We start from the raw sequence: 24,477 nt of genomic DNA on the forward strand, positions 1-24,477 counted from the left end.
GTTTACCATTCCTTCCAGTGCATCCTTCAATAGGCAGTTTCTTCTCGGCCAGTGTCCTAACCAATTCCTTTTCCTCTTCCTCATCATTTGTTATTCTGTCTGTCCATTTCACACGCTCCATTCATACTTCAAATGCTTTTCTAGTCGTTTCTCTTCACTTCTTCGTAATCCATGTTTCTGCTCCACATAAAGCACTTCACTAGTCTCTTCCTTAGGTATTTTTCCAAAGGTCCGCAGAAGATGCTCCTTTTTCTATTAAAAGCTTCCTTTGCCATTGCTATCCTCATATTGACTTCCTGGCAGCAGCTCATGTTACTGCTTACAGTACACTCCAAGTATTTGAAGCTGTCCACTTGTTCTACTGCCTCATTTAGAATTCTAACTTTTACCTGCTTTATTTTCCTTCATTCTTCGACTTGTTTGCATTTATCTTCACAATCGTTCAATTATGTTATCTAACAATGACTGTAAATCTATTTCGGCGAAATATTCTGTAACTTTCACGTTTTCTTTTGGTGAATAATTTCTTAATTTTGCTTCCCTGACAGTATTGTATGGTGGGTATATATTACTGTGCCTCTGTTTAGCTCCCATGCTTATATTACTATGTTGGAGTTTAGATAAATTATTTTCTATAAGAAATGACAAAGCTTCTGGAGAATATGGAATAGATAATGGGTGGGATGACTCGTATGCCATTCTGCATCTAGTGGCTCTGCGAGGGGTAGTTTCGGTATTGTTCTTAATAATTTTTGCTGGGACCCTTTTATCGGAAGCTCGAGGTGAGATTTGAGCAGCCACTGTTAACTCTTATTGCGATCGCTCTTTAATTAAAGCTTCTAACCTTTTCTGTTTAGTTTTCATTCCTCTTTAGTCAAAGAGTTTTCTAGGCCTTCCACGTTTAGAGGTGAACGGAACTGAACTGGCCGTTTTAAAATTTTGTGATGTAGCTTTATAAACTTCATCAGAAAAATGTTTTTTTTTTCTAGCGAATTGGAATTTATTGTTAGAAACCTAATTTCATTCTATTACTCTTTGCCATCGCTCTTTAAATCTGCATTTGAAAACACTCAATGCCATTTTAATACAACGTAATACTTCAGAAGAAGAAAAAGAAGAAGAAGAAGAAGAAGAAGAAGAAGAGTCCTCTATGTTTAGTTTAGATTCTACGTAATGCACCAGCTGATCCTCACTCTATGTTTTATCACTCAACACTTATCATAGCTCACGATGCGTTATGGGAGGTCGTGACGAAACGCGCGCCTCTGCAAATAAAATAATATTTCTAAGAATTGGGCAAATTTGGGCACACACTAAAGCTTTACCCTCAATCGTTACTAGTTTCTGTACATTTTGGTATGAAAATTTAAACGGATACATTTGGATACATTTTTAAATTACTGTGTAAATTTAGAAAATAAGAATTTCACTCGTTGATTACATCAGCTTGTTTACACCTTCAATATAAATTACAGATGAAAAAATTAGAATTTTAACTATATTGATTTGCAAGTGCATATCTGTAGCTTTCTTTTCCATACTTCAGATATTCACAATAATGCACTGGCACCAAACTAACAACCAACAAAGTTCACTGCTAACACACAACTAGCGACGAGACGGAACTCTCCCTCAAGGAAGTGCAGATTACGGTTGTTATATATAAACATGTCCGTTTATTTTTCGTCTCTAAGGTCGGTTTTCTTAAGCTATGATTATCTGTTAACAGATTCAAAGGGAAAAAATGGGGAATAAAGTAAGTTGAATTTTTATTTTTTTCCTGCTACATTCGAATTCTGGGCCACTGTGCAGCGCCTTGCTCAAAGTTCACGGCCTCTTAGATCGAAGAGCTTTGCGTTTGTCTTGAGCAATCAAGTTTTCGTTAATGGTTGATAAATTGGAAGATACGAGTTTCGTTTGGTGGAAGTTTTATATTGTTGAAGAGGCATGTTCCAATTTTTTAAAGATATATATTAAGAATATAGGTATATATTGGAAGTATACATGGCCTTTAGTCTCGAATTTATTATCATTTCCGCATTCTAGATTCATTACAGTTATACGTAAATGTGTACATCAATTTTGTTGGGTCTATCGTTATTTTATTGTTATTGTTATCCGTTAAGAAGTTTTAGCTTGAACTATAATATCAAAGCGAGTTTTAAAGATATTTAGGTACAAAGTTTATTTAATTCCGATATTTGCTATCTTAGCAGGCACTGATTTATTCGCTATTTTGGAACTCAGTTCATTTGTAGGGGCTATGTTTTCCAAGTAGTCATATACTGGTGTTATTCAATAGTATTCTCCTTACTGTAGGATTATATAATCTCGTAACCAACGGTAGGATTGCTGCAAGTATTTCTTCCACTAGAAGCAACATGTCACGAGAACTGAACAATAGTACAACCATAATTAAGGAGCTGATTCCTATATAATTAAATATTATTTTTGCGTGTGATAAAACACAAATAAAGTAAAAAATTCCGAATATGAAGTTTCCAAGTTTAAAACCCGAATTTTATTTCACATAAAAACACAAATTTTCACAAAAAATGATGTAAATACATATTTTCAGGAAATCTATTATAAACACATAAATCTTGGAGTTTTTTTACTTAAATAATTTTTTTACAACAACTTTTAAACATTTTAAAACTAAATCAATTATGTCACTCAGAAGTACGTTATATTTTTAAGAATTCTTAGTTGCTTCGTGTTTCTAAGCTCTGTGTGGTGTATCCGTGATACATTTTTGTAATAGTTTCGTCTCAAGTTCTGAGAACTGCTAGGCAGCATATCAGTGTTATTATTAGAGAATGAATTAACATGGACAAGGAAGGGAGATTTTGCAACACATAATTAGGAATGTTTATTGTTGCTGAAGATGATTTCATTCCACAGTTTGTTTGTGAAACACAACAGATAAGAGCTCGGATATGAACATTTTTTAAATTTAAACAAATCTCTCGCCTCTCGCTAATGTCCATCAAGTGAGGCAATACGTCTTGTTGTGATTTCCTGTTACCGGGCTTCGTCAATCGATATCCTTCAAGATATACTGAAAGATGGTTGTTTAAAAAAAGATTTGGCTTTCCTATTAGCAAATCTAAGCTTTTTGTGAGACACCATGAAAAAACTCGAAACATCCAAAAACCTGTTGTCTGAAACGAGGAGCTGCGTGCCGTGAAAATTAAACTAGACTTGCTACCAGGTTCAGAAGTACAAGTACTAAGGGACAAATTCCATAATATGTTTGGGAAAAACAGTGGATATAAAAAAGTGTAAAGTTGCTCAAGTATTGGAGGGTGTGTCTGTAGGTGAAATTGAAGGTGTTTGTGTCTATAACATTCCTCTCTTTAAATATGCACGTCTGACGTCCTGTGATGTGGAAAGATCGTTTGCACAGTCGTTGTTCAGAGATGATCGGCATGCATTTATGATGGAGAATTTGAAGATGACCTTTGTTGTTCACTGCAATTCTCGGCCAACTACTAGCACTCAAGTGTGGTGCGTGAGTACCTAGTAACATATTTTTTTTTCCAAGCTAAGTAAGATACTTTTGTCATATTTAAAAGAAATATATATTTTTTTATTTTTAAGAAATATTTTCATACTTTTTAGCACAAAAATCCGCTCCCTAATCATAATAGCTTGATGAACTTGCAACTAATAATGTTATTTTAAGTTTAATTATTTAAATTAACACTACCACGCATTGACATATTCGTGTTAATATACGAACTGGATCATACATAAGTGAGAGAATTACAGGTAACCGAGTTATTACAAAATGCTGTAGGCTCGTCGTTTAACTAGTCGGTTTGTAATTAAAAATATAAGTTAACTGGACAAATATTATTACTGCGTGGAAAGTACATATACGTAAGTTAATATAAATCCACATTTCTTTGAAAATGTAAAGTTCTCTGACAATGCATAAAGTATTTAGAAAAACATACACTATATACAGAAGATTGTAACTACAAAAAACATTATCATATATATATATATATATATATATATATATATATATATATATATATATATAATAAGATATATGGATCTTATGCGGAGACAAAGTGGAAGACTGAAAATAAGAAAATAGGAAAGATTGGAGAATGCTCGGTTTGCAGTGAAAGTCCTGCCCTTGGAGAGAACACTATGAAGGAGTGAAATTCAGTTAATAACTTTGCAACAAATAATGGGTTTCCAGAATATATTATCGAACAAAATATCACGAAAGTGATTAATTATCAGTTATTACCGTTAGATTACAGGAGTCGATCCCGGGACCCTTCGCTTAGCGCACGAATGCTCTAACGACTGAGCTACCTCAGGCATCATACATGACAGCGTCACATTTCTTCCCTTTATATCCACACAACTCAAATGTGCTGACAAGACGCCAGAATCCAACTTGCAAATGCACTATGTATGTGCCAAATATCTATTGTGTGTAGAGAAACTGAAATTAGTGTTCGTTCAATGAAATACCTAGTACTCATATCGCTACTAAAAATGTTACTTGTTCTTCTGCAACACATTGCTGGTTTCAGACATGTTGAGAAATTTAAGATAAGTGTTTAGTATTTACCTCTTTCACCTTGTGGAGATCAGACCACTAGACCTTCTTTTCCTCTCTACCAAGACATTACAACCACAATTTCACGAATACAATTAAATTACACTTACAATAGAATCTAAATACTAAACACCTGACTCATTAAATAGACATTAGACAGTTTTTTTTTTTGTAGAAGTTGAGAACAAACGAGGAATTAGTTCCCGAATTAGAAATGAAAGTCAGAATAATAAATAGGCATGAAATCACTGTAGATTGAAGTATTTTATGCTAGAACAAGATAATTCTTTACGAGAAGCCATGTCTGAGCCTGTCTTAAATATTGGCCAAGTTCTAGTAAGTGGTCGAACGCATTTAAGTGTGCTTAAATGACACAGACTAATGTCAGTACATTTACTAGCATGTAATAGAACTCCTGCGGGACAAAATTCCAGCACACTGGAGACGCTGATATAATCGCGGCAGTTGCGAGCGTCGTTAAATAAAACCTAGGCCTAACATTTTTTTTTGTACGGGTCTTAGGCCCGTAACACCCGTGCAGAATTTTCGCTAGCGAGAAATGTGTTGCGAGAATGAGGAGAAGTGCCTTCCTCCACACACTTGGCGAGTTCTCGCTATCACAGATCACACCTCGCTATGATCACAGTCTACTATATACAGTCGCGAAGCTCAATATGTAGTAAAAATGCAAACATGGGTAGTTGCCCACCACTAGGATCGCTACTATCGCCTCATCATCGCAGATCTCTCTCCTAGCAGACGACAAAATATGTTACACTTTCGTTGTCGTGTTATTTTGGAAAAATTAACACCTTCCTTCCATTATTGAAATATTAAATGCATAAAGTAAATTTACTATTTTAATGAAGTATATTAAATTCCACCATAAACTCGAAGATACCTGCAAGAAATAAGTAATATAATTTTTGTTTGTGCAAAACGAACTGAAATTTACTATAATAGCTTCACTCATTCAAGATTATAGCGATAATTAACTATGAAACCAATAAATATCAATTTGCATTTCCCTTTACAACAATAATAATAGAAATATGAATTAATGGAGTAACTTACGCGTACCGGTACTTGTAGTGTAGGCTTACGTAATTAACAAAGTGGGATGAGGTTAAGCAATAATAATCACACCAGAACTGGAAATAAAACGTGATCAATAAATTTTATTGTAATAGACTTTTTCTACGTCTCTAGTAAAGCAACAAATAAAAATAACAACAAAATTAATAGCTGTAATTGAAAACATATCCTTTGAAAAAAGTAGGCCTAAGCAATAATAATCCCACCAGAATTGAAAATATAACGTGATCAATAAATTTCATTAAAACAAACTTAATTTTTCTACGTCTTTAGTAAAATAACACATAAAATAATAACAAAATTAATAACTACAATTAAAAATATATCCTCTGAAAAAAAAAAAAAGTAGACCTAACCTTTTATTTCTCTGGAAATTTAGCAGTCTAAGTGACAGAGCTTTAACCGGTATCTAATGTCCTTTCGGTTAGACTGAAACATTTCATTGTGAAGTTTAAGGATATATTGTATTCTAACAGTCACAAACAACTTCAAAATTAAGAGTTTTGTTTTTGCACAGCATTCCTGTGGAAACCCAGGAACCTTTCTGAATATTTCGGAAATCGGACAAAGGATAACTCTGGCCTCTTCCTCTTACTGTTGCTACAATTTATAGCACTACAAACATCTCCTCCTTGTCCCATATTATTATTCCAATTATTATATTTTAGCCATTAACTTTTTCATTACAACCAATAACGAACATTTCACAAGCATCAATGTGAAATACGCAACGAGCTAGCACTCGATAGAAATACGACACAGTCCAAAGTCGACCATGGACAGTCTATTGTTTCTAGTTGCTAACCGCTTTGCGCGCTTTATCACGAGAGTTGCAAAAAAACACCTCAAGCTTCGCGACTATATATAGTAGACTGTACTATGATCATCTATGCACTGCCTTCATGCAGAAAGCATTTTTCTGATTATAGTATTCACTCGTTGGGAGATATATTATAGGTTATGTATTTACGTATATTGTCGTACTTAAATATATAACCTGTAAGTATATTGTCGTACTTCACATATTACGTACGAGCGCTATGTTGAATCTGAATATTCAGAAGATGAAGTTATAAGAACATATTATTTTGTTAATGAAAAGAAAAAGTAGGCCTAAAATTAAAGCCAGAAATATCTGGATATCACATTGTATCTCACGAAGATAAAGCCGAGTTTCGATCACTGATTTCCATTTGGATGATGATATTGTACGTTTAGGCGTTATCTCAGGTTGAATAGAGTCAGTTTTTTGCCATTCATGATATGATAGAGAATTCTTTGCTATATTCTGATTAAAAATACGTAAACTGATGAGGCATATAGATACGTTATTTCAAACTTTATATTTAATACTATTCAATCTCATCAAAATAAACTATAGCCCTATTTATTTTCAGATAATCTGATATTTGTCTCCATATTTCTTCTTTCAGTTTCGTGTTTTTATAGTTTTCACCCCATGAATTATATAAAAAGGCCTATGGGTGACATCGTACAAGTTCGATAAGTTTCTGACTGCAGTAATCACACATCTTTCCTCATTTTCAAATAAAAACAATGCAATTCATCCCCATCTGTGATATCGTTTTCTACATTCAGTCGTCATAAAAAGTATAAATGTCAAACATCTTTGATAAAATAAATGTGTGAAGAAAATTCGCTGAGCTACCGATTCCAGCGAGAAACTCGCGCGAGGTTTTTGCCTCGAACAAGAATCTCGTCCAGTGTGTGGACGTCTATTTGAATCCATGTTATCAATCTTTGAATTTTCTTGCAACACATTTCTCGCTAGCGAAAACTCTTCTAGTGTTACGGGCCTTAGCAGGGAATTGTGGAAGAAGATTGAGTATGAAGTAATGAATGGGTTGTGAACTAGATCGTAGTAATTTGTAATAACTGTTTCTCAACAGCATATTTTTTATAATCACTGTCAATTACATAACCTTTTCTTTCAGTTGTGATGGATGTGATCAAAATGGAACCTGCAGTTGATCCTCTCGACTTACAAATACATGATAGCATATACGAAATGGAAGAAAATGAACCTTTATCAGAGGTAACTCAGAAATCTTACAATGTATTTTGTTAATTTGTTAATCCAACAGTGCCAGAAAAGCACTCATTTCACACTTTATATCCAGTAGACTAAATCAGAGCCCCATGCTGTTGCTGTTTGGTATAAGGCGTCATGAATTGGTCTGGCATTATGAAGTGTGCGTTGATTCTACTCTCCTCATAGGAAGGCATTTTCACAGGAAGATCAGCTAGTCTGTGTGACCATTACTCACCCTGCATCACGATCAAGTAATGCAGAGTCAGTTATTAATCTAATCTGGTCTACAGCTCCACTGTGGTTCTGTTTGGCACGTTTGTAAGAAACTTAGATGAATCTTGGATTTTGTTTGAGAGAGATTTTGCTCTGTACCTCTTAACATTTTGTTCTGTATTATAATTTCTAAGGCATAATTTTATTCAGCCGAGGTGCTTTCTCATGTCCTACAACAGTAACCTTCTTTCACTCACTTGATCAGTATTTATGGGGCACATGCTACCACTTATTGACAACGAAAACTGTGATCTTAATTGAATTATATATGTGGATAACTTACAAGCACATTGATTTGAGATCTGCTTCTGTTATTGACGTGCTCATTACGATACAGGTTAGCCAGTAGTTCTACTCGAGAGGGATGTTTGAGAGCTTAAATCAATTTGGCAATTATTAAATATGCTGTAGCATCAGAAAATAGTCTAGCAGTATAAATGTAGATATGAAATAAGGACAAAGTTAAAGAGTAAGCAAGCTTTACCGAAATAATTTTTCTCCATGTGTTTCAACATTGATACAGTTGAAAATATGAAGGAAAGAGCATAAAGGCTAATTCACAATGAAAAATAAACATAACGTAAGCGTTAACTTAAGAATATAAACGACTAGATTTGCGTCTTACGGTAATGTTTATGTCAATGCTTATGTGAATCATTGTGAATGATCCCATTTGGTAGCCTGGGCGCAAACTTCTGTGTTTATGTTATGGTTATGTTGAATTTTCATTGTGAATGGGCCTTACGTTATAAAATGCATTTTCTACTGACTTTGTTAATGGATGTATAGAGAAATTAGACAGGCGTATACAAACTCACATGCAATAGTTGCGACAGTTTATACATTGGACAGACAGGCAGATCATTTCAAACTCGATACAAAGAACACATCAAAGCAATAACCAGAGGACACAATACATCTACATATGCCGAACACATAACTAATGCCAACCATACATAAACACAGACGTGGAAATCCTACACATACAACCCAAATACCAAAAACTCAACACACTAGAACAATATGAAATATATAGGCACACCAAAACATACCCTAATCAAATTCTCAACACACAGATCAATTTCAGAACACACACACTATTTGACACAACCCTTCACCACAAGAACGCACCCACTCAACAGGCAGAGATGTCGAAATGCCGCCAAGACCCAGAAGGCTCTCATGATGGTGGCAAGTAACACCGAAACAGTGCTAAGCCGCACATGCTTACATATTTAACACTGTAAGTTCGCCAGTTAATCAATTATTTATTAATTATTAGTTAAGAATTTTAATTTTTTTTTTTTCATTTCATTTATTATATTCCATAGATGTTACATTAGCACTGAAGCTTTAAGATGTGCAACAAGTCAAAATTTTACAAGATTACATTTTTTACAAATTATACAATTTTCTACAATGTTTTTACAATTTTATGGCGAGAAGTACTGAGATGAAGTGAGGCCGAGGATTCGCCAAAAGATTACCTGGCATTTTCCTTATATTTGGGGAAAACCCCGGAGAAAACCCAATCAGGAAATCAGACCAGACAGGGGTGATGTGAAGTGAGGCTGAGAACTCGCCATAGATTATCCGACATCAGTCCCATGGCTGGGGAAAATTTTGGTAGAAACCAATCGATCAGACCAAATGGGGATCCAACACAAACCCAAGCGCAGCTCCGGATCTGGAGGCCAGCGAGTCTGCTGACTGAGCTACATCGATGGCTCTACTAAAAATATTCAGTACACAGCCAGTCAGATTATTAAATTTACAAACTCCAACGATTATTCATCAGTTGGACTATAAAATATAATATGTAGCAAGTAAATTGATTCCGTTTAAGGCATAAACAATTAAATCAGTTCAGATATACAGAAATTGATAATATTATTATGCAAATTACTTCAAATTGTTAAAAGATTTATTAAATCTACATACTTAAATATCAACAAACAAAATTTGGTAACAATCTCAAGGGAAAAAATGGAACCCTCTGCATCATAATCCATAGTTGAATCCCGATTTACAACGCAAATCATCTGTAGCTGCATTTAGATTGGCAACAGTCCATGACTGTTTTGCCAAGCATCTGCATAGAATTGGAATATATCAATCTCATAACTGTCCATTGTGCAAATCAAATCAAGAAATGGATTCAGAACATCTCAAAATCTGTGCGTCAGTGGCAAACCGTGACAATATCTTCGAAAAATATTGGAGTACAAGAGGTCAAATTACTTTATTGTCAAATGCCTGGCATTAGAAAACAACAACAACTTCAAATTGTTGGCACTATCATTGGTACGGTATAATAACATTGCATAATAAAGAGATTTATTTATAAGTGTGTTGGAATTTATTAACGGATTGCCTTTATTATAGAGGATTTAATTATTTTGTACTATACTGTTGTATTGTATTGTGACTTTTAATTCAACACAAACATATTGATTTTATTCACAACAACAATAGATTTCTATTCCTGAATTTAAACACTCCCGTCATTATTGGGTATTTCACTCTACACAGCAACACAGTACTCGTTCTTGCACTCCACAGACAACAATGACAATTCACTAGGATTATTAAGAACAACAATGTATTCCTAATCTCAACTAATGTTCACAAAGCACTATTTACAAAATAAAACTGTCAGTTCACAGTTCGCTTGCCTTGGCTAGTTCTTCTAGCTCATTCACTCAAGTTCACAGTATGTCGAACCCAAGACTTCGAAAGACAGTCCACTGAACTTCGAACTCAAGACTTTCAGATAAAGTTCACTGCTAGTCGAACCCAAGACTTCCGGATACGCCGCAACCGCCTGGACGCTTCACCAGTTGCGGACCCACTCAAGACGAACTCAAGACTTCCGGATCGCCGCACCCGCCTGGACGCTTCTCCGGTTGCGGACCCACTCAAGTCGTCGAACTCAAGACTTCCGGATACGCCACACCCGCCTGGACGCTTCTCCAGTTGCGGACCCACTCAAGACGAACTCAAGACTTCCGGATCGCCGCACCCGCCTGGACGCTTCTCCGGTTGCGGACCCACTCAAGTCGAACTCAAGACTTCCGGATACGCCGCACCCGCCTGGACGCTTCTCCGGTTGCGGACCCACTCAAGTCGAAGTCAAGACTTCCGGATACGCCGCACCCGCCTGGACGCTTCCCCAGTTGCGGACCCACTCATGTCGAACTGAAGACTTCCGGATACGCCGCACTCGCCTGGACGCTTCCCCAGTTGCGGACCCATTCAAGTCGAACTCAAGACTTCCGGATACGCCGCACCCGCCTGGACGCTTCCCCAGTTGCGGACCCACTCAAGTCGAACTCAAGACTTCCGGATACGCCGCACCCGCCTGGACGCTTCTCCGGTTGCGGACCCACTCAAGTCGAACTCAAGACTTCCGGATACGCCGCACCCGCCTGGACGCTTCTCCGGTTGCGGACCCACTCAAGTCGAACTCAAGACTTCCGGATACGCCGCACCCGCCTGGACGCTTCTCCAGTTGCGGACCCACTCAAGTCGAACTCAAGACTTCCGGATCACCGCACCCGCCTGGACACTTCTCCGGTTGCGGACCCACTCAAGTCGAACTCAAGACTTCCGGATACGCCGCACCCGCCTGGACGCTTCCCCAGTTGCGGACCCACTCAAGTCGAACTCAAGACTTCCGGATACGCCGCACCCGCCTGGACGCTTCCCCAGTTGCGGACCCACTCAAGTCGAACTCAAGACTTCCGGATACGCCGTACCCGCCTGGACGCTTCCCCAGTTGCGGACCCACTCAAGTCGAACTCAAGACTTCCGGATACGCCGCACCCGCCTGGACGCTTCTCCGGTTGCGGACCCACTCAAGTCGAACTCAAGACTTCCGGATACGCCGCACCCGCCTGGACGCTTCTCCGGTTGCGGACCCACTCAAGTCGAACTCAAGACTTCCGGATACGCCGCACCCGCCTGGACGCTTCTCCAGTTGCGGACCCATTCAAGTCGAACTCAAGACTTCCGGATCACCGCACCCGCCTGGACACTTCTCCGGTTGCGGACCCACTCAAGTCGAACTCAAGACTTCCGGATACGCCGCACCCGCCTGGACGCTTCCCCAGTTGCGGACCCACTCAAGTCGAACTCAAGACTTCCGGATACGCCGCACCCGCCTGGACGCTTCCCCAGTTGCGGACCCACTCAAGTCGAACTCAAGACTTCCGGATACGCCGCACCCGCCTGGACGCTGCCACAGTTGCGGTCCTCCGGTCTCGAAGGCTGGCTTCCTTGCTCGCTCACGGCTGCTTTACAAACCGACTGTCTGTTTTAAACTAAACTGGCTCTCTCGAAGGCTGCTCGCTGTTATTTGTTAAACCACATTTCACGAACCATCGATCCTGGAAGTTTCTACAAACGTCGCAGCATTGCTCTTCTGGAGTCTTCTCCGGATTTCTCCCCTCTGTCGCAGTTGCTTTTCTTCCCCCTCTCTGCCGCGGCCCAGCGTCACGTCGTCTCCCCCTCTCCTCTCTAAGCCGTGCTCAGTGCCCTCCGACGCTGGCTTTCCCCTCCCTGCGCGCCCTCCCTTCTGTCGGACGCGCGTTCGACTTTCGACGCGTCTGTCACAGTATATATTCCTATTACAAGAGATATTATTCCATTGTTATTCTTAACCACAATGACTATGTGAATTGTGGGAGGGAAGGAGCTTGTAATGGTGAATTTGAGATAAATCATAATATTGTCGCCAGTTTCCTGAAGGCCAAAACAGTTGTAGATTTTATGATGGGGTTAAATATTTTCGTTCTATTAATGTTTTTGCACAATCCTACTTTGGTATTGTCCTGAGTAATCATCGTCATCATATTCCAGGCACGAAATTAGGCCATTGTTGGCCTGTTTCGGTTACAGCTATACAGGATCCAATAGACGTTTCTGTGGACGTCCAGGTCGTCGTCGTCCTTGAGGGTGGTATTTTAGCATATACTGGGGTGTACGGCCAGCTCCCATACGAGAAATGTGTTCCAGTCGTCTGTTTCTGTATTCTGTAATTTTTTCTTCTAATGGTTGCAAGTTGAGTTCCTGCAGTATATCCTCGTTCCTCTTGTGGTCCAGAAGTTAGTATGAAAGTCATTTTTATGTGTTTTAGTGCTATGAACTGTTGAATTAGTAACAAAGTTTTCACGATTACATACGAGGAAGAATATTAATGAAAAGATATATTGACAAGCCATAGCCATTATTTGTAGTCTTTTCAAAATAGTCTTACGCGATTCCCTAGATTTGGCACCTATTATTCTAATTACTCCTTTTTGTAATATAAATACATTGTTACTATCTGTGGAATTTCCCCAGAATATTATTCCAAAACTCATTACCGAGTGGAAGTATGCAAAGTATATTGTTTTTAAGGTATTGATATTTACTATCTTTTGCATAGATCTAATACCAGTAATTCATTGAAACAAAAGCAGACAGTGGTGGTTTTTCCACAGTTTTCCTTCATACACAAGGAATTTCTAGCCATCGAATACAGGCAACCAAAAAATATTGTGGGCTGACAACAGAACAGTCCAGAGCCTTATAGTTTCTTTACAAGCCTACTCAAATATTGTTGTTAATCTAACACAATGTTCAAGATATGCTACATTATATTGCACAGTAGTTTGTTATATGCAGTAATGGCTGAAATATTAAAAAAATGACAGTTAACTTTGCATATAAATCCTGGCTTTATTCATCTTAATGTAAAGCACATGTTGTGGATTGTGATCACGTTATAGCATGCGGAAACACAGAGAGCAACTTGTAAAGTTACAAGTCGTCTTCTCACACCCTGTAATAAATTGCTAATTTAAGATGTCTCTTTGTACTGCAGGAACGGAATTTCTTGGATCATCATGTGACTGGTACAAAAGAGGAATATGAGGACCAGACCTCTGATCTCTTATCTGAGATAAAATTTGAGGGAGATCCAGTGCCAATTTCGTTCCCTATGATCAAACGTGAACCAGAGGTGAGTGGAGCACAAGTAATACACAGTGTATTCTTCTCCCAGTGTTTATCTTGTATTTTCATTGTCACAGACACTACTTTTTACAATGGTACTTGCAGTGCCTTTTACTCTATGATAGAGAGGAGAAACACTTATTACTATTTACTATTACAAGTTATGTCATGTTACAAAGAACTCTAATAATGTTGAACTTTTATCTCTGATTTGCTTGTTATGCTTACTCTTAATAGTTGGCAAACTACACATTCCCATAATGCGTTTGAAAAAATATTTTTTCTTAAGGACACGACTTTTTTTGTATAAAATTCTTAATAGTTTTTACCGTGTCCAAATAATTGATTTTGCTTTAGATGTATGAATAAATAAATATTCAATCTTCCTCAACTTGGTGAGGTTGCCAAAGACAAAGAATGTTAAACAGTGACATTTAAGGTGACATTAAAAATGTCTTACAAGAAATTTGTTTACAATAAACTAAAATGTACAGTAGATAATATTTCACATAATGAATATTTGCAGTAAAATAAAATATACAGATAAAAAATAGAAAGAGAAAATTCAATTTGGTTTGAAATACAAGTGTCACCGTAAAATCTGCAGAGAAGCCTTCAAGGCTATCATGGTCATTTCCTTAATTGTTTTTGTTGGAACTACAGTGTCTTGTGACATCATTTCTTCGCCTTTTCTTTTTAAGTTTTTACTTAGTCTCAATATATATGCTTTGTAGAATATTATATTTGCAGAGAGAAAATATTATGTAACTGCACGACAAATTACATGGCTGATCTTTATTCTGTCAGTAAAGTGCATTTAATGTTAATACAGGTAGACAAACGTAAAATTAGAAACTTCATTTTGCCAATTTTAAAATTACTAGAAATAAATGTAATTTCCTTTACCTCTTATGATTAGATCATGAAACTAGCAAACTAGTTGGAACAAGTTACCCTGTTGAAATTCTTTCAGGGCTTATCCCTTTAACCATTGAGATCGAATGCTCGGTAACTTTCAGTGCTGGACCCTGCATTCATTTCGCTGGCATTTTCTATCACCTACATTTCATTCAGAAACTGGATAACCATTGCAGTTGATGAAGTGTCGTAAGATAAATCACTTACAAAATCCACCAAATTCGTGACTAGAAATTGAATTGTTCGTTCATAGATAATTTCCGCTGTTGTACAGTAGTTAAATATGTACAGTCTTACGAATAAACAGTTTATAGTTTTTATATGAGACTTATGCAGAGTTGAGAGCGAAAACTTTACTAATAAACCATGCATAAGGAATGGAGTCTGTAACCATACAATGGGAATTGCTTTGCAGTAGTTATATACACGAAGCCCCTTGTTTAAGCGTTGTATATAGAGAAAAATTGGCCGCCCCTCTAACAGCTGTTCGTATCGCCTGTCATTTTATTATGATTGTAGAAGAACTAACCAAAGAGCACAAAATAATATTGCTGTACCTTGTACTCTTTGACCAAAATATAGTGTGGTAATCGATCAGAGCCAGTTGTACTATCGATACTTAACACGCCACACTAGAGCGGTCTACTTGATGCAATAGAGAACCTCAGATGTTCTATTACCTTTCGTGATGAAATAATGGCGAAACTATGACGTAGCTGTGTAACAGTTATACTGTTACACACGACGTATAAACGAGCTACTCATTGTATAAGTATAAAACACTTAAACGTCTGTATATAGAGTTTTTATTAGTAACACCAGTATTCTATAACAGCCATTTTTCACCAGTTTGCAGTGTCACACTCGAAAAATCCGCTGGTGTGCGGCTTAATATCGACTGTGGCTCAACTGAGCTTCAGTAAACACAGAGTAGCTATGCGAACAACAGAGAAGAGAATGCACATGCGCATCTAGATGTAACCAGATCAGTAAAATTATAATATCGTGCTAACCTGAAAAAATATCCTGTTTTACTTGGATTTATGAAAGAAAATGTTTCATGCCTTAAATACCTTACTAGTACATGTGATGTTAATGTATGTTTTAAAGTTTCCTAAATAACAAATTAGAAAAAAAAAAACATACATAATTATCACACTAATATTGGAATAATTTTCTGTCATTAAATTTTGCATTTCTGACATAAACTTTAAATAAAAATACAAATGTTTGATAGTTCAGTATGTGAATAATACATATGTTTTTTGTTTCTCTTCTCAACTGTTTTTGCAACAAGCGCCTTTCCCCCATTCATCTCATTATCATTTCCCATTATGTTGACTCAAAAATAATCTATATAACATTGAAATTATTTTATTTATTGTATTAATGCGTATTATACTTATATCTCATTTATTTGTATTTTATAGGACTCATTCCTTTCTAAAACCGTAAAATTCCCCTCCTGCTTAGAAACAACAGCTGTAGAGTATTTAAGTGTGTGGCAGGATTTTAAATTACACTTTTATTGTGCGACATGTTGAAAAAGGTTGAAAATGCTAATGTATAAGGAAAAGAGCTATCCCATGAAAAATCTGCCCCAAGAATTCTCTTATCTTATCTATAGGTCTATTACACCCAATACGATTAAATGCAATTCTGTGGAATCTAAAATTGATGTCCTTCTCTTAATGTAAATAGTGCTATCTTTCTGTTTTATTTGCTCTGTATATCTAGGAAGAGGAGAGTGACTTGGACACAGTGAATGAGGAGCCAAGTGTGGAACTAACGGCAGAGGACAACGAGGTTTTGACAGAAAGGTGAGTGTGGTGTGCGAGTCTTCACGTAGAGAGTTCATTGTGTTTGAAGTGTCTGTTTTCTTGACTGTCCAGAAGCAGCTTCAGAAGAACTGTCTGTCTGAATCATCCAGTAACAACCATTCATCACATTCACACTCCACTTCCCTTGCTATCTGGTTTCCATAATGTACTTTTCTTCATGTTCTTCTCTAAATGCGCCTAGATTTTCGTGAAAATAATGTAAATGGACATGCAAGAAGTCGGCCTTTACAGTCATATTGCAGTCCAGGCCCTCTACAACGTAATTTTTACAGTTTCTTTATAATTGAGGTCTTTATAATTCCCTGAGAAATTATGTACTACCATTTTGAATCTATTTCAAGAGTTTTTCTGCAAACCGTTGTTCACAGATAGAATATACTTAATTTTTTTAATCCCTTTATGCTTATTAGGCAATTCTTGATGAATAATTCAGTTGCTAATATTTCTTTTATGTTTTTTATTTATATTTTCTCTATTGGTTTATTTTATTGTGGTAATTTAGGTAATTTATTTGGTAGTGATCTAACTGTGTAACATTAATTTTTCTGTTTTATTTATTTGTTTGTTTATGTGTTTACTTACATTTTTACTTACTTATTTATATATATTTATTTACTTATTTATTTACTTGAGTTTTAATTAATTAATTAATTTATTATTTAGTTATCCATTTATTTATTTATTTATCTACCTTATTTATTTATTTTTATTTTTTATTTTTTGATTTATTTTTTTAACTATTTATTTATTTATTTTTTGTTTATTATTTTTTATTTATTTATTTCTTTTTGCTTTATTTAATTACTTTATTTATTTTATTTATTTATTTTGGTTTTATGTATTTATTTTTATTTACTTATTTATTTTATTTATTTATTTTTTATTTCTTTACTTTTTTATTTTTTTCTTATTATTTATTTATTTTTTATTTATTTATTTTTGTTTTATTTATTTATTTATTTATCTATCTATCTATCTCTCTGTCAGTGTCTGTCTATCTATCCCTCTGTCTTTCTGTCCGTCTGTCGGTCCGTCTATCCTGTCTATCTTTCTGTTCGTTCGTTCATTCATGCATTCTGGTGTAGTTAAGGACATCAGTCTTTCACTGCCACACCACCAGCAATATTACTACAATAATACTTACAATGGTTCTTGATCAACGTTGTTTCAACAATTTCTGATTTCTTTCTGTTTGGTCACTGTCTCCTCTTGTAATACATAGACCTAGCTCTATTGTCCCACTCACAGAAGAAACATGTTGGTGTTGTTATTAACTAATGCGTAGTTCTTAGCTGTAAAGCCATTAATCCCCTTATTGTCCAATATTTCGCACACATAGTGAGTTCAGAGCAGTGCTGTCACGAAATCAGCACAGCAACCTATGATTGTAAAGTTACGAGATAGCCGCGTGCGTTTCTGTAAATATCTGCATGTAAGTTTGCGACTTCTCAGCTTTCAGGCAGGGATGTAGAATGTGTTACTGTAAGTAATGTATTGTAGTTTTACTGGAAATCACAATCATATATGAGTCAGTTTATGTTATTAGTGCCTGAAATAAATCATATGCAATAATAATCAGCAGTAAAGTAAGTGTAATGAATTTATGTAACAACGTCTACAAAAGACAAGGAAATAAGACATCAACATTCTAACTACTTGCTTACAAATTAATAGTACTTCACATTAAATAATATAACATATTCTTCTAGTCGAAAATGTAATGTATTGTACTTGAATTATATTGTGTCACCAAAGATTGGGAGAATGGACCATATACTGAATACATGTTCAAAGATACCTGACCCTACTAATCTATAGTGAATGATAGTTGTTCTAAGCGTGGTTTCTGTGGTTATTATTTCTATGAATAAAATGGCGAAGATAATAGTCAATGTTGCAAATCAATATTTCATCACCCTCTGCTGATTCTAAACCACATTGGTTTTAGTGGAAAATCGCTGATATTGTCAGTTATGAGAATAATTTATATTTAACGTACGTCATCATTTTCCCCGACACTCTTTTAAGCGCTCCAATATTGGTGTAATCTATTGGGAACGAGTGATACTGGTTCAGAGATTGTTAATTTTTTTATGCTCGACCATGCCGAAATGTAGTAATTATACACCTGGTAGCAGTCGTTTAATTCATGTCATTAAAGTACACCTATTCATTAAAATTCAGGTTTTCGATTATTCTCGGATATGCAATCGAAAGACAACGAGGGAAACGTCATGGAGGCTGGAAATCCAATACTCTCGCAGAAGGTTATGTTCTGTTACTATAACAATTAGCGTTAATTGTATATAATACTCAAGTAAATTCAATTTGTCATCTCGTTTTTCAATTCTAAATCAATTCCCAGGTTATATCAAAATTTGTTCATGTTACATTACATCAAGGTCAATGACATTATTGTTCCTCGGAAAAAATTAATACTTTCGCGTCTGCGCACATCTCACAATTAACGAGCTATGAACAAGGTCACTTCCGATCTTCTGTCAGATACAAATAAAATGAATACTTCTGAATAATTTCAAGTTAGAAATATGGTCGAGCATAAAAAGTCGTATGAAACTTGCCTATAATGGTAATTAAGACGCTCGTATGAAAATTATGAAACTCACTTGCGCTCGTTTCATAAACAAATATACTTGTGTCTTAATTACTATCATAGGCTCGTTGCATAATGTACTAGTATCTTTGCTTCTGACTTATCCCACACGTAAGAAGTTCGCTTAATGATCATATAATGGTAAGCAGATACTTTCAAAGTCCGTGTACAAAGTGAACAACAAAGAAATTTAGTTCTTTCCTAATCTTTTACTTGATTGCTTATTTGTTGCAATTGCAATGTGTACTTACAATGGCGAAACACATTTTCTTATATTACTAGAGTTCATTTTTCTCGTTTTAAGAACCTGCTGCAGACGCTTGTTGTTTAACGTTTATTTTTAGATATAACATTCTCTATATCACGTAATATTACGTTAGCAGCTGCAGTGCTTAAAACTAAACATAATAAATTATTGTCTGTTAGTCCACTCCTTAACCTAAATTTATTAACGATGAAAGAGTAATGGAATGGAGAAAAATTCTCTCCGGTGCTGGGATTTGAACCTGGGTTTTCAGCTCTACGTGCTGATGCTTTATCCACTAAGCTACACCAGATACCACCCCGGCGTCGGACAGAATCGTCTCAGATTAAGCTCCAACTCTTGGGTTCCCTCTAGTGGCCCTTCTGCACTACGTCATAGATGTCTATGAACGTAGGACCAAAATCCACACATGTGCTGAGGTGCACTCGTTATGAGTGACTAGTTGGCCGGGATCCGACGGAATAAGCGCCGTCTTAAATAACGAAGTGATTTACGCTTATATATATTATTTTAATGTACCGAAGTACATCGTATGATGACGCAGAATATCTGCATGGAAATATCATATGTACTTTGGTACATTAAAATAATATAAATAAATTTATTAAGTTTCCTTCACAAAAAAAAACGATGACAACTTATACGTACTGCCGAACATTGATATTATTTCTGAAGGAAATTTGTTTTATCTAAGATAAAACTTAAAAATTGAAATAATTCTGAATATTGTGATGAAAACATCAATGCTCTTTACTCTTTAGCATGTGGTGGAGTCATGCTTTGTATTAAATTTGTACTTCCCTATGACGTCTAGCATAAGACTGCAGGTAGGAGAAGAATATGAGGGGAGGTAAGGTTTGAACACGTGGTGTCCTGGAACGAAATTGAAGAACAGCACTTAAGAGAACTTGATGTCGTCGCTTGTTAAAATAAAGCAAGGAGCTGAAATTTGTTGTAAATGATACTGATCTATTTCTTCCTAAAAACTGCACACTGGACAAAATGGTGAAGAAATAATTCCAATTTTGTTCAAGTGTTTGTAGATAGCACTGTTGATAGTAGATCTGTACCACATTTAAAAGCAAATGGGATTGTTATTAAATACACAGACGTTTTTGCTGATATATTTGTTTTTGTTGATTTATATGTGATGAGTTTCTCGTTCCTGTAGGAAGTGAATGAAATAAAATTTTTGTTTTATATATAAAAACCAGTTTAATACTCTACACGTGTTGGCAGTAATATTTTACAAGACAAGCTTAGCGCAAGTTTATTAACAAACGCTGTTTAACGTTTAAAATAAATACATTAAAACTAAAATGAAGACTAATTTTACCCTTTTACGAGACCAAATGACAACCCATGGTACGAAAAGCGGACATCTTATCCCTACGTCACAGACAGCTCTTAAGTTTGACTACATTGTAGACGGACGAGTTCCAATGAACAACCAGAACAGCAATACCTTCAAGTGCAGTTCATTTTCTCGTGTGAACTGCGCGTTAGAACTTAGAATTTCTAATGGGCAAGAGTCGGCCCACTCTTTTTGCCCCGAAGCTTACATCCTATAATGTAAAATCATTAGTGATCTATGGTATGATTCTTTAGAGTGCTATGCTGTAGTTATTGTTTTTCTGAATGGTTTCATTAGTTTGTCCGAGCTCTTTATTTTCCATTAACAAAAATATGGCCACGATCTACATATACTTCAGACTCGAAATTCTATAAAATTTGGAATGCCACTTTTCTATCGCTAATAGTGTAAGGAACAGATCAAGCCTAGTCACGTGCTTGAGTGGAGTAACATGGGAAGCTCATAAGAGACACTGAACCAAACATATACTGTAGTCATTTGCAACGGGCGGCCTCTGTCTACTTAGAATAGTTGGTAAAAATGATAAGTAAACAATACTTAAACAATTAAGTATTATCCTGCCGTCGAAAGGTATGATAGGGTCGACTGTTTCTTTGGTAAGGTGGTACAAATAAAACACTCCATATAAATCATCAACTCTCTCTGTTCACATTTATTAATAATACTATAGAAAAATGGAAATGTACCAAGGTCTCCAGTAAAAATACAATCACTGATAATTCACCAACGTATCGACACTGGCTTGTTACTGAAGGTCACTGAACTGGCATTCACCAATACACATACTAGTAATGCCATCTGTGCTCTCAGATTGTAATCCTAAGTAGCTAGCTAGACAAGTCCTAACTTGTCTGATATGGCAGAAATCATTATTACCAGAACCAAATACAACCAATGTAACACCGCTTGACGAATGCCAGCTTATAATCTCATACTCCATATGAAATCAAACTCCTTCTATTAATCACAATAAACTTAACATTATTGATCTATAAAAACCTGTTACAATCCTTTGTGGACCAGTTTCGGAACCCACACAACAATGCTCTCTCTTCAACACACATACTTCCATAATCACAGCACACTACTCCGTAACTTGGCTACGTCTTTATCCGTAATAAATCACAATCCCCGTTCGAATCCCGACTACTCTGTCATCCCATCGCAGATAGTCGTTAAGTCCCCAAACCACAGCTCTCCACAGCTCTCGTCCAACCTTACTCTTCGAGAGTCTCCCCAAAACTAAACGTGTCGAAATTCTCGCCCCAGGAAAACAAACGCTAAAGAAAAATGAAAGCAAAAATGGCCAATGAAAATCAAAGTCCCTGTCACGTGATAACTAAATTCGCTCCTTATGCGTGAGAAAAGGGAGACCAAGAATGGCGGAAATAAAGCAAGCTATGTACAGGAGGAAGAAAGACTAAAAATGGAGGGGAAGGAAGCCACCTATGAACAGTAAGGGTTACTAATAATAAAAAGTATATAACAAGACTAAAGTGAAAAAGAAAAGAAAGAAACGAAGATAGCGTGCCGAAACTAAAAAGGCACACATTAAACAAACACTCCAAATCGTTCATTCATTCATAGTCTTCTGCTCAAGGGAAGATCTGTCATTGCAAACTCAGTATTCTCCAGTCTTTCTTATTTCCCGCCTTTCTCATAGTCTCCGCATACAACCCATATGTCTTAATGTCGTCTATCTTCAGAAGCTTCAGCTCAATTTCCTGTCTGGTAAAATTGGGCGCATGTGGCAGTGTCCACTTTTCCTTCCATTTCCAGCTGATACATTGGCTAATGCAGCGTTCATTCTATGTAATGTTTGTACCCAGTGCTTCCATACAAACACGCTTTGCCTTTCTGAATACTACAATGGTAGATCTCTAGGTGATGCAGGTACGTACCACCTGGTCACCCACAGTAGTTCAAACAGGAATAGGCGCATATGATGTTTTGTTTCATTTTTCATTCAGGAGTATGGAGTGTGTTCACAGAACTGACGTCATTTATGTTGCAAAACAGACGTACAGACCACCTCACTCGTTGTGTACACTCTAGCCATCTTGTCTAGTGTCCACTGCAACTTTGGTTTTGTTACAGTCGAGTATTATTTGAGCCATTCAGATCACAAGTGGTGTTAGTCAAGAATGGGTAATAATGGTTGAAGTAAACATTTTGTAAAATACAGCGCAAAGTAGCAATTAATATTCACTATTAGTAGTCGGTAGATAACAAAAACGACATATTAATTGCTACTTTGCGCTGTATTTTACAAAATTTTTTCCTTTATACCTCATTATCCAATTTTGACTTACACAGCCTTTGCTCTGAACGTTTGTGGCTTGAAATTGTTGTCTCCGTTTGAACAAGACATATGACAGCAGTACAAGTCTTATTTATTTATTTTTTGATTATAGAATGTCAGTCAAATCGCAGTGACCACAAAAAAGAGATGAAAGAACTCCTTTCCTTTTCGCTTTTCTGAACAATTCCGTATGTCAACTTTTTTTTGCCTCCCAGTGAGGGCTAGGTTTTGAGCTAAAAGGTTCTCTGTCAAGTTACGGCTTGTGAAGATGTCTGTCGTTACCCTTGCCCCTGTACCTTAGAGACCTAATGTAACATCTTGGACAGTTCCCATTCCTTTGTTCTTCTCTGTTATCTGCAGAGTCATCCGATTTCCCGCCTGTGTATACGTGCTACAAGTATGATATGTATTTGAATCACCTCACGTCCAGACTTTTATACCAAATTTGCTGTTTTTAGTTCTGATAAATAACATGAAATAACATCCGCGTAGAGGTGAAAGCTGCTCGTCAACCATAATGCATTTAGTAGGAGATTATGCAAGTCTTAAATTTTGCTACAAACATCTCCAATTTTACTCTCAATTGAACCAATGAATGCTTTCATGTAGTTGAGTGGGCGTATACATATAATTAATAATAATAATAATAATGATGTTTTATTTTCGCTGGTATAGTTAAGACCATAAGGCCTTCTCATCCACTGAACCAGCCTTAATCAATACAATACATATTTAAATTACGAATATTTACACTGCACTTAAAAGGTTCTCCAGCAATATTCTTCAATTAAGTTTTAACGACTAGTAGACTACATATGTATTTAAATTTAGATAAACCTACAAGGTAAAGTAGTAACTTAATTTATGAGCTAATTTAATTCAATCAATTATAATTAATTTGAGATTTGAGATAGCTAGTAAAATGATGAAAATTAATTTAATATAAGCTTACTAGAACTATGTTACAGGGAGAAAAAAAAAATATATGTATTTAAATCTAAAATATTTTTCTATAATGAGAATATTAATGTAATTATCATTAGAGATTTTGCAAATCTATTTAGAGAAATTAATGACAATAATAAGAATGGACAGATGTTAGTTTCATTACATGTAATAAATATTAATCAGCAATTAATTTGTTAAGTAAGAATTTATG

The 24,477-nt window shown here is 36.1% G+C and overlaps 1 protein-coding gene across 2 annotated transcripts in view; it reads left to right on the forward strand.

The window, feature by feature from the left end:
* Positions 1–1,757: 1,757 nt before the first annotated feature.
* LOC138692653 (zinc finger protein 345-like) overlaps positions 1,758–24,477 on the forward strand; it is a 62,594-nt gene continuing 39,874 nt past the window's right edge. The window contains exons 1-4 of one of the 2 annotated variants that reach the window (XM_069815753.1): positions 1,758–1,985; positions 7,636–7,736; positions 13,873–14,010; positions 16,659–16,741. In XM_069815753.1, the coding sequence (XP_069671854.1) occupies positions 1,886–1,985; positions 7,636–7,736; positions 13,873–14,010; positions 16,659–16,741 (422 nt within the window). In that variant the 5' untranslated portion in view covers positions 1,758–1,885. The remainder of the gene's footprint in view (positions 1,986–7,635; positions 7,737–13,872; positions 14,011–16,658; positions 16,742–24,477) is intronic. The other variant, XM_069815756.1, reaches the window with a different exon arrangement.

The sequence above is a fragment of the Periplaneta americana genome, chromosome 17, assembly GCF_040183065.1.
Source record: "Periplaneta americana isolate PAMFEO1 chromosome 17, P.americana_PAMFEO1_priV1, whole genome shotgun sequence".
Classification (NCBI taxonomy): domain Eukaryota; kingdom Metazoa; phylum Arthropoda; class Insecta; order Blattodea; family Blattidae; genus Periplaneta; species Periplaneta americana.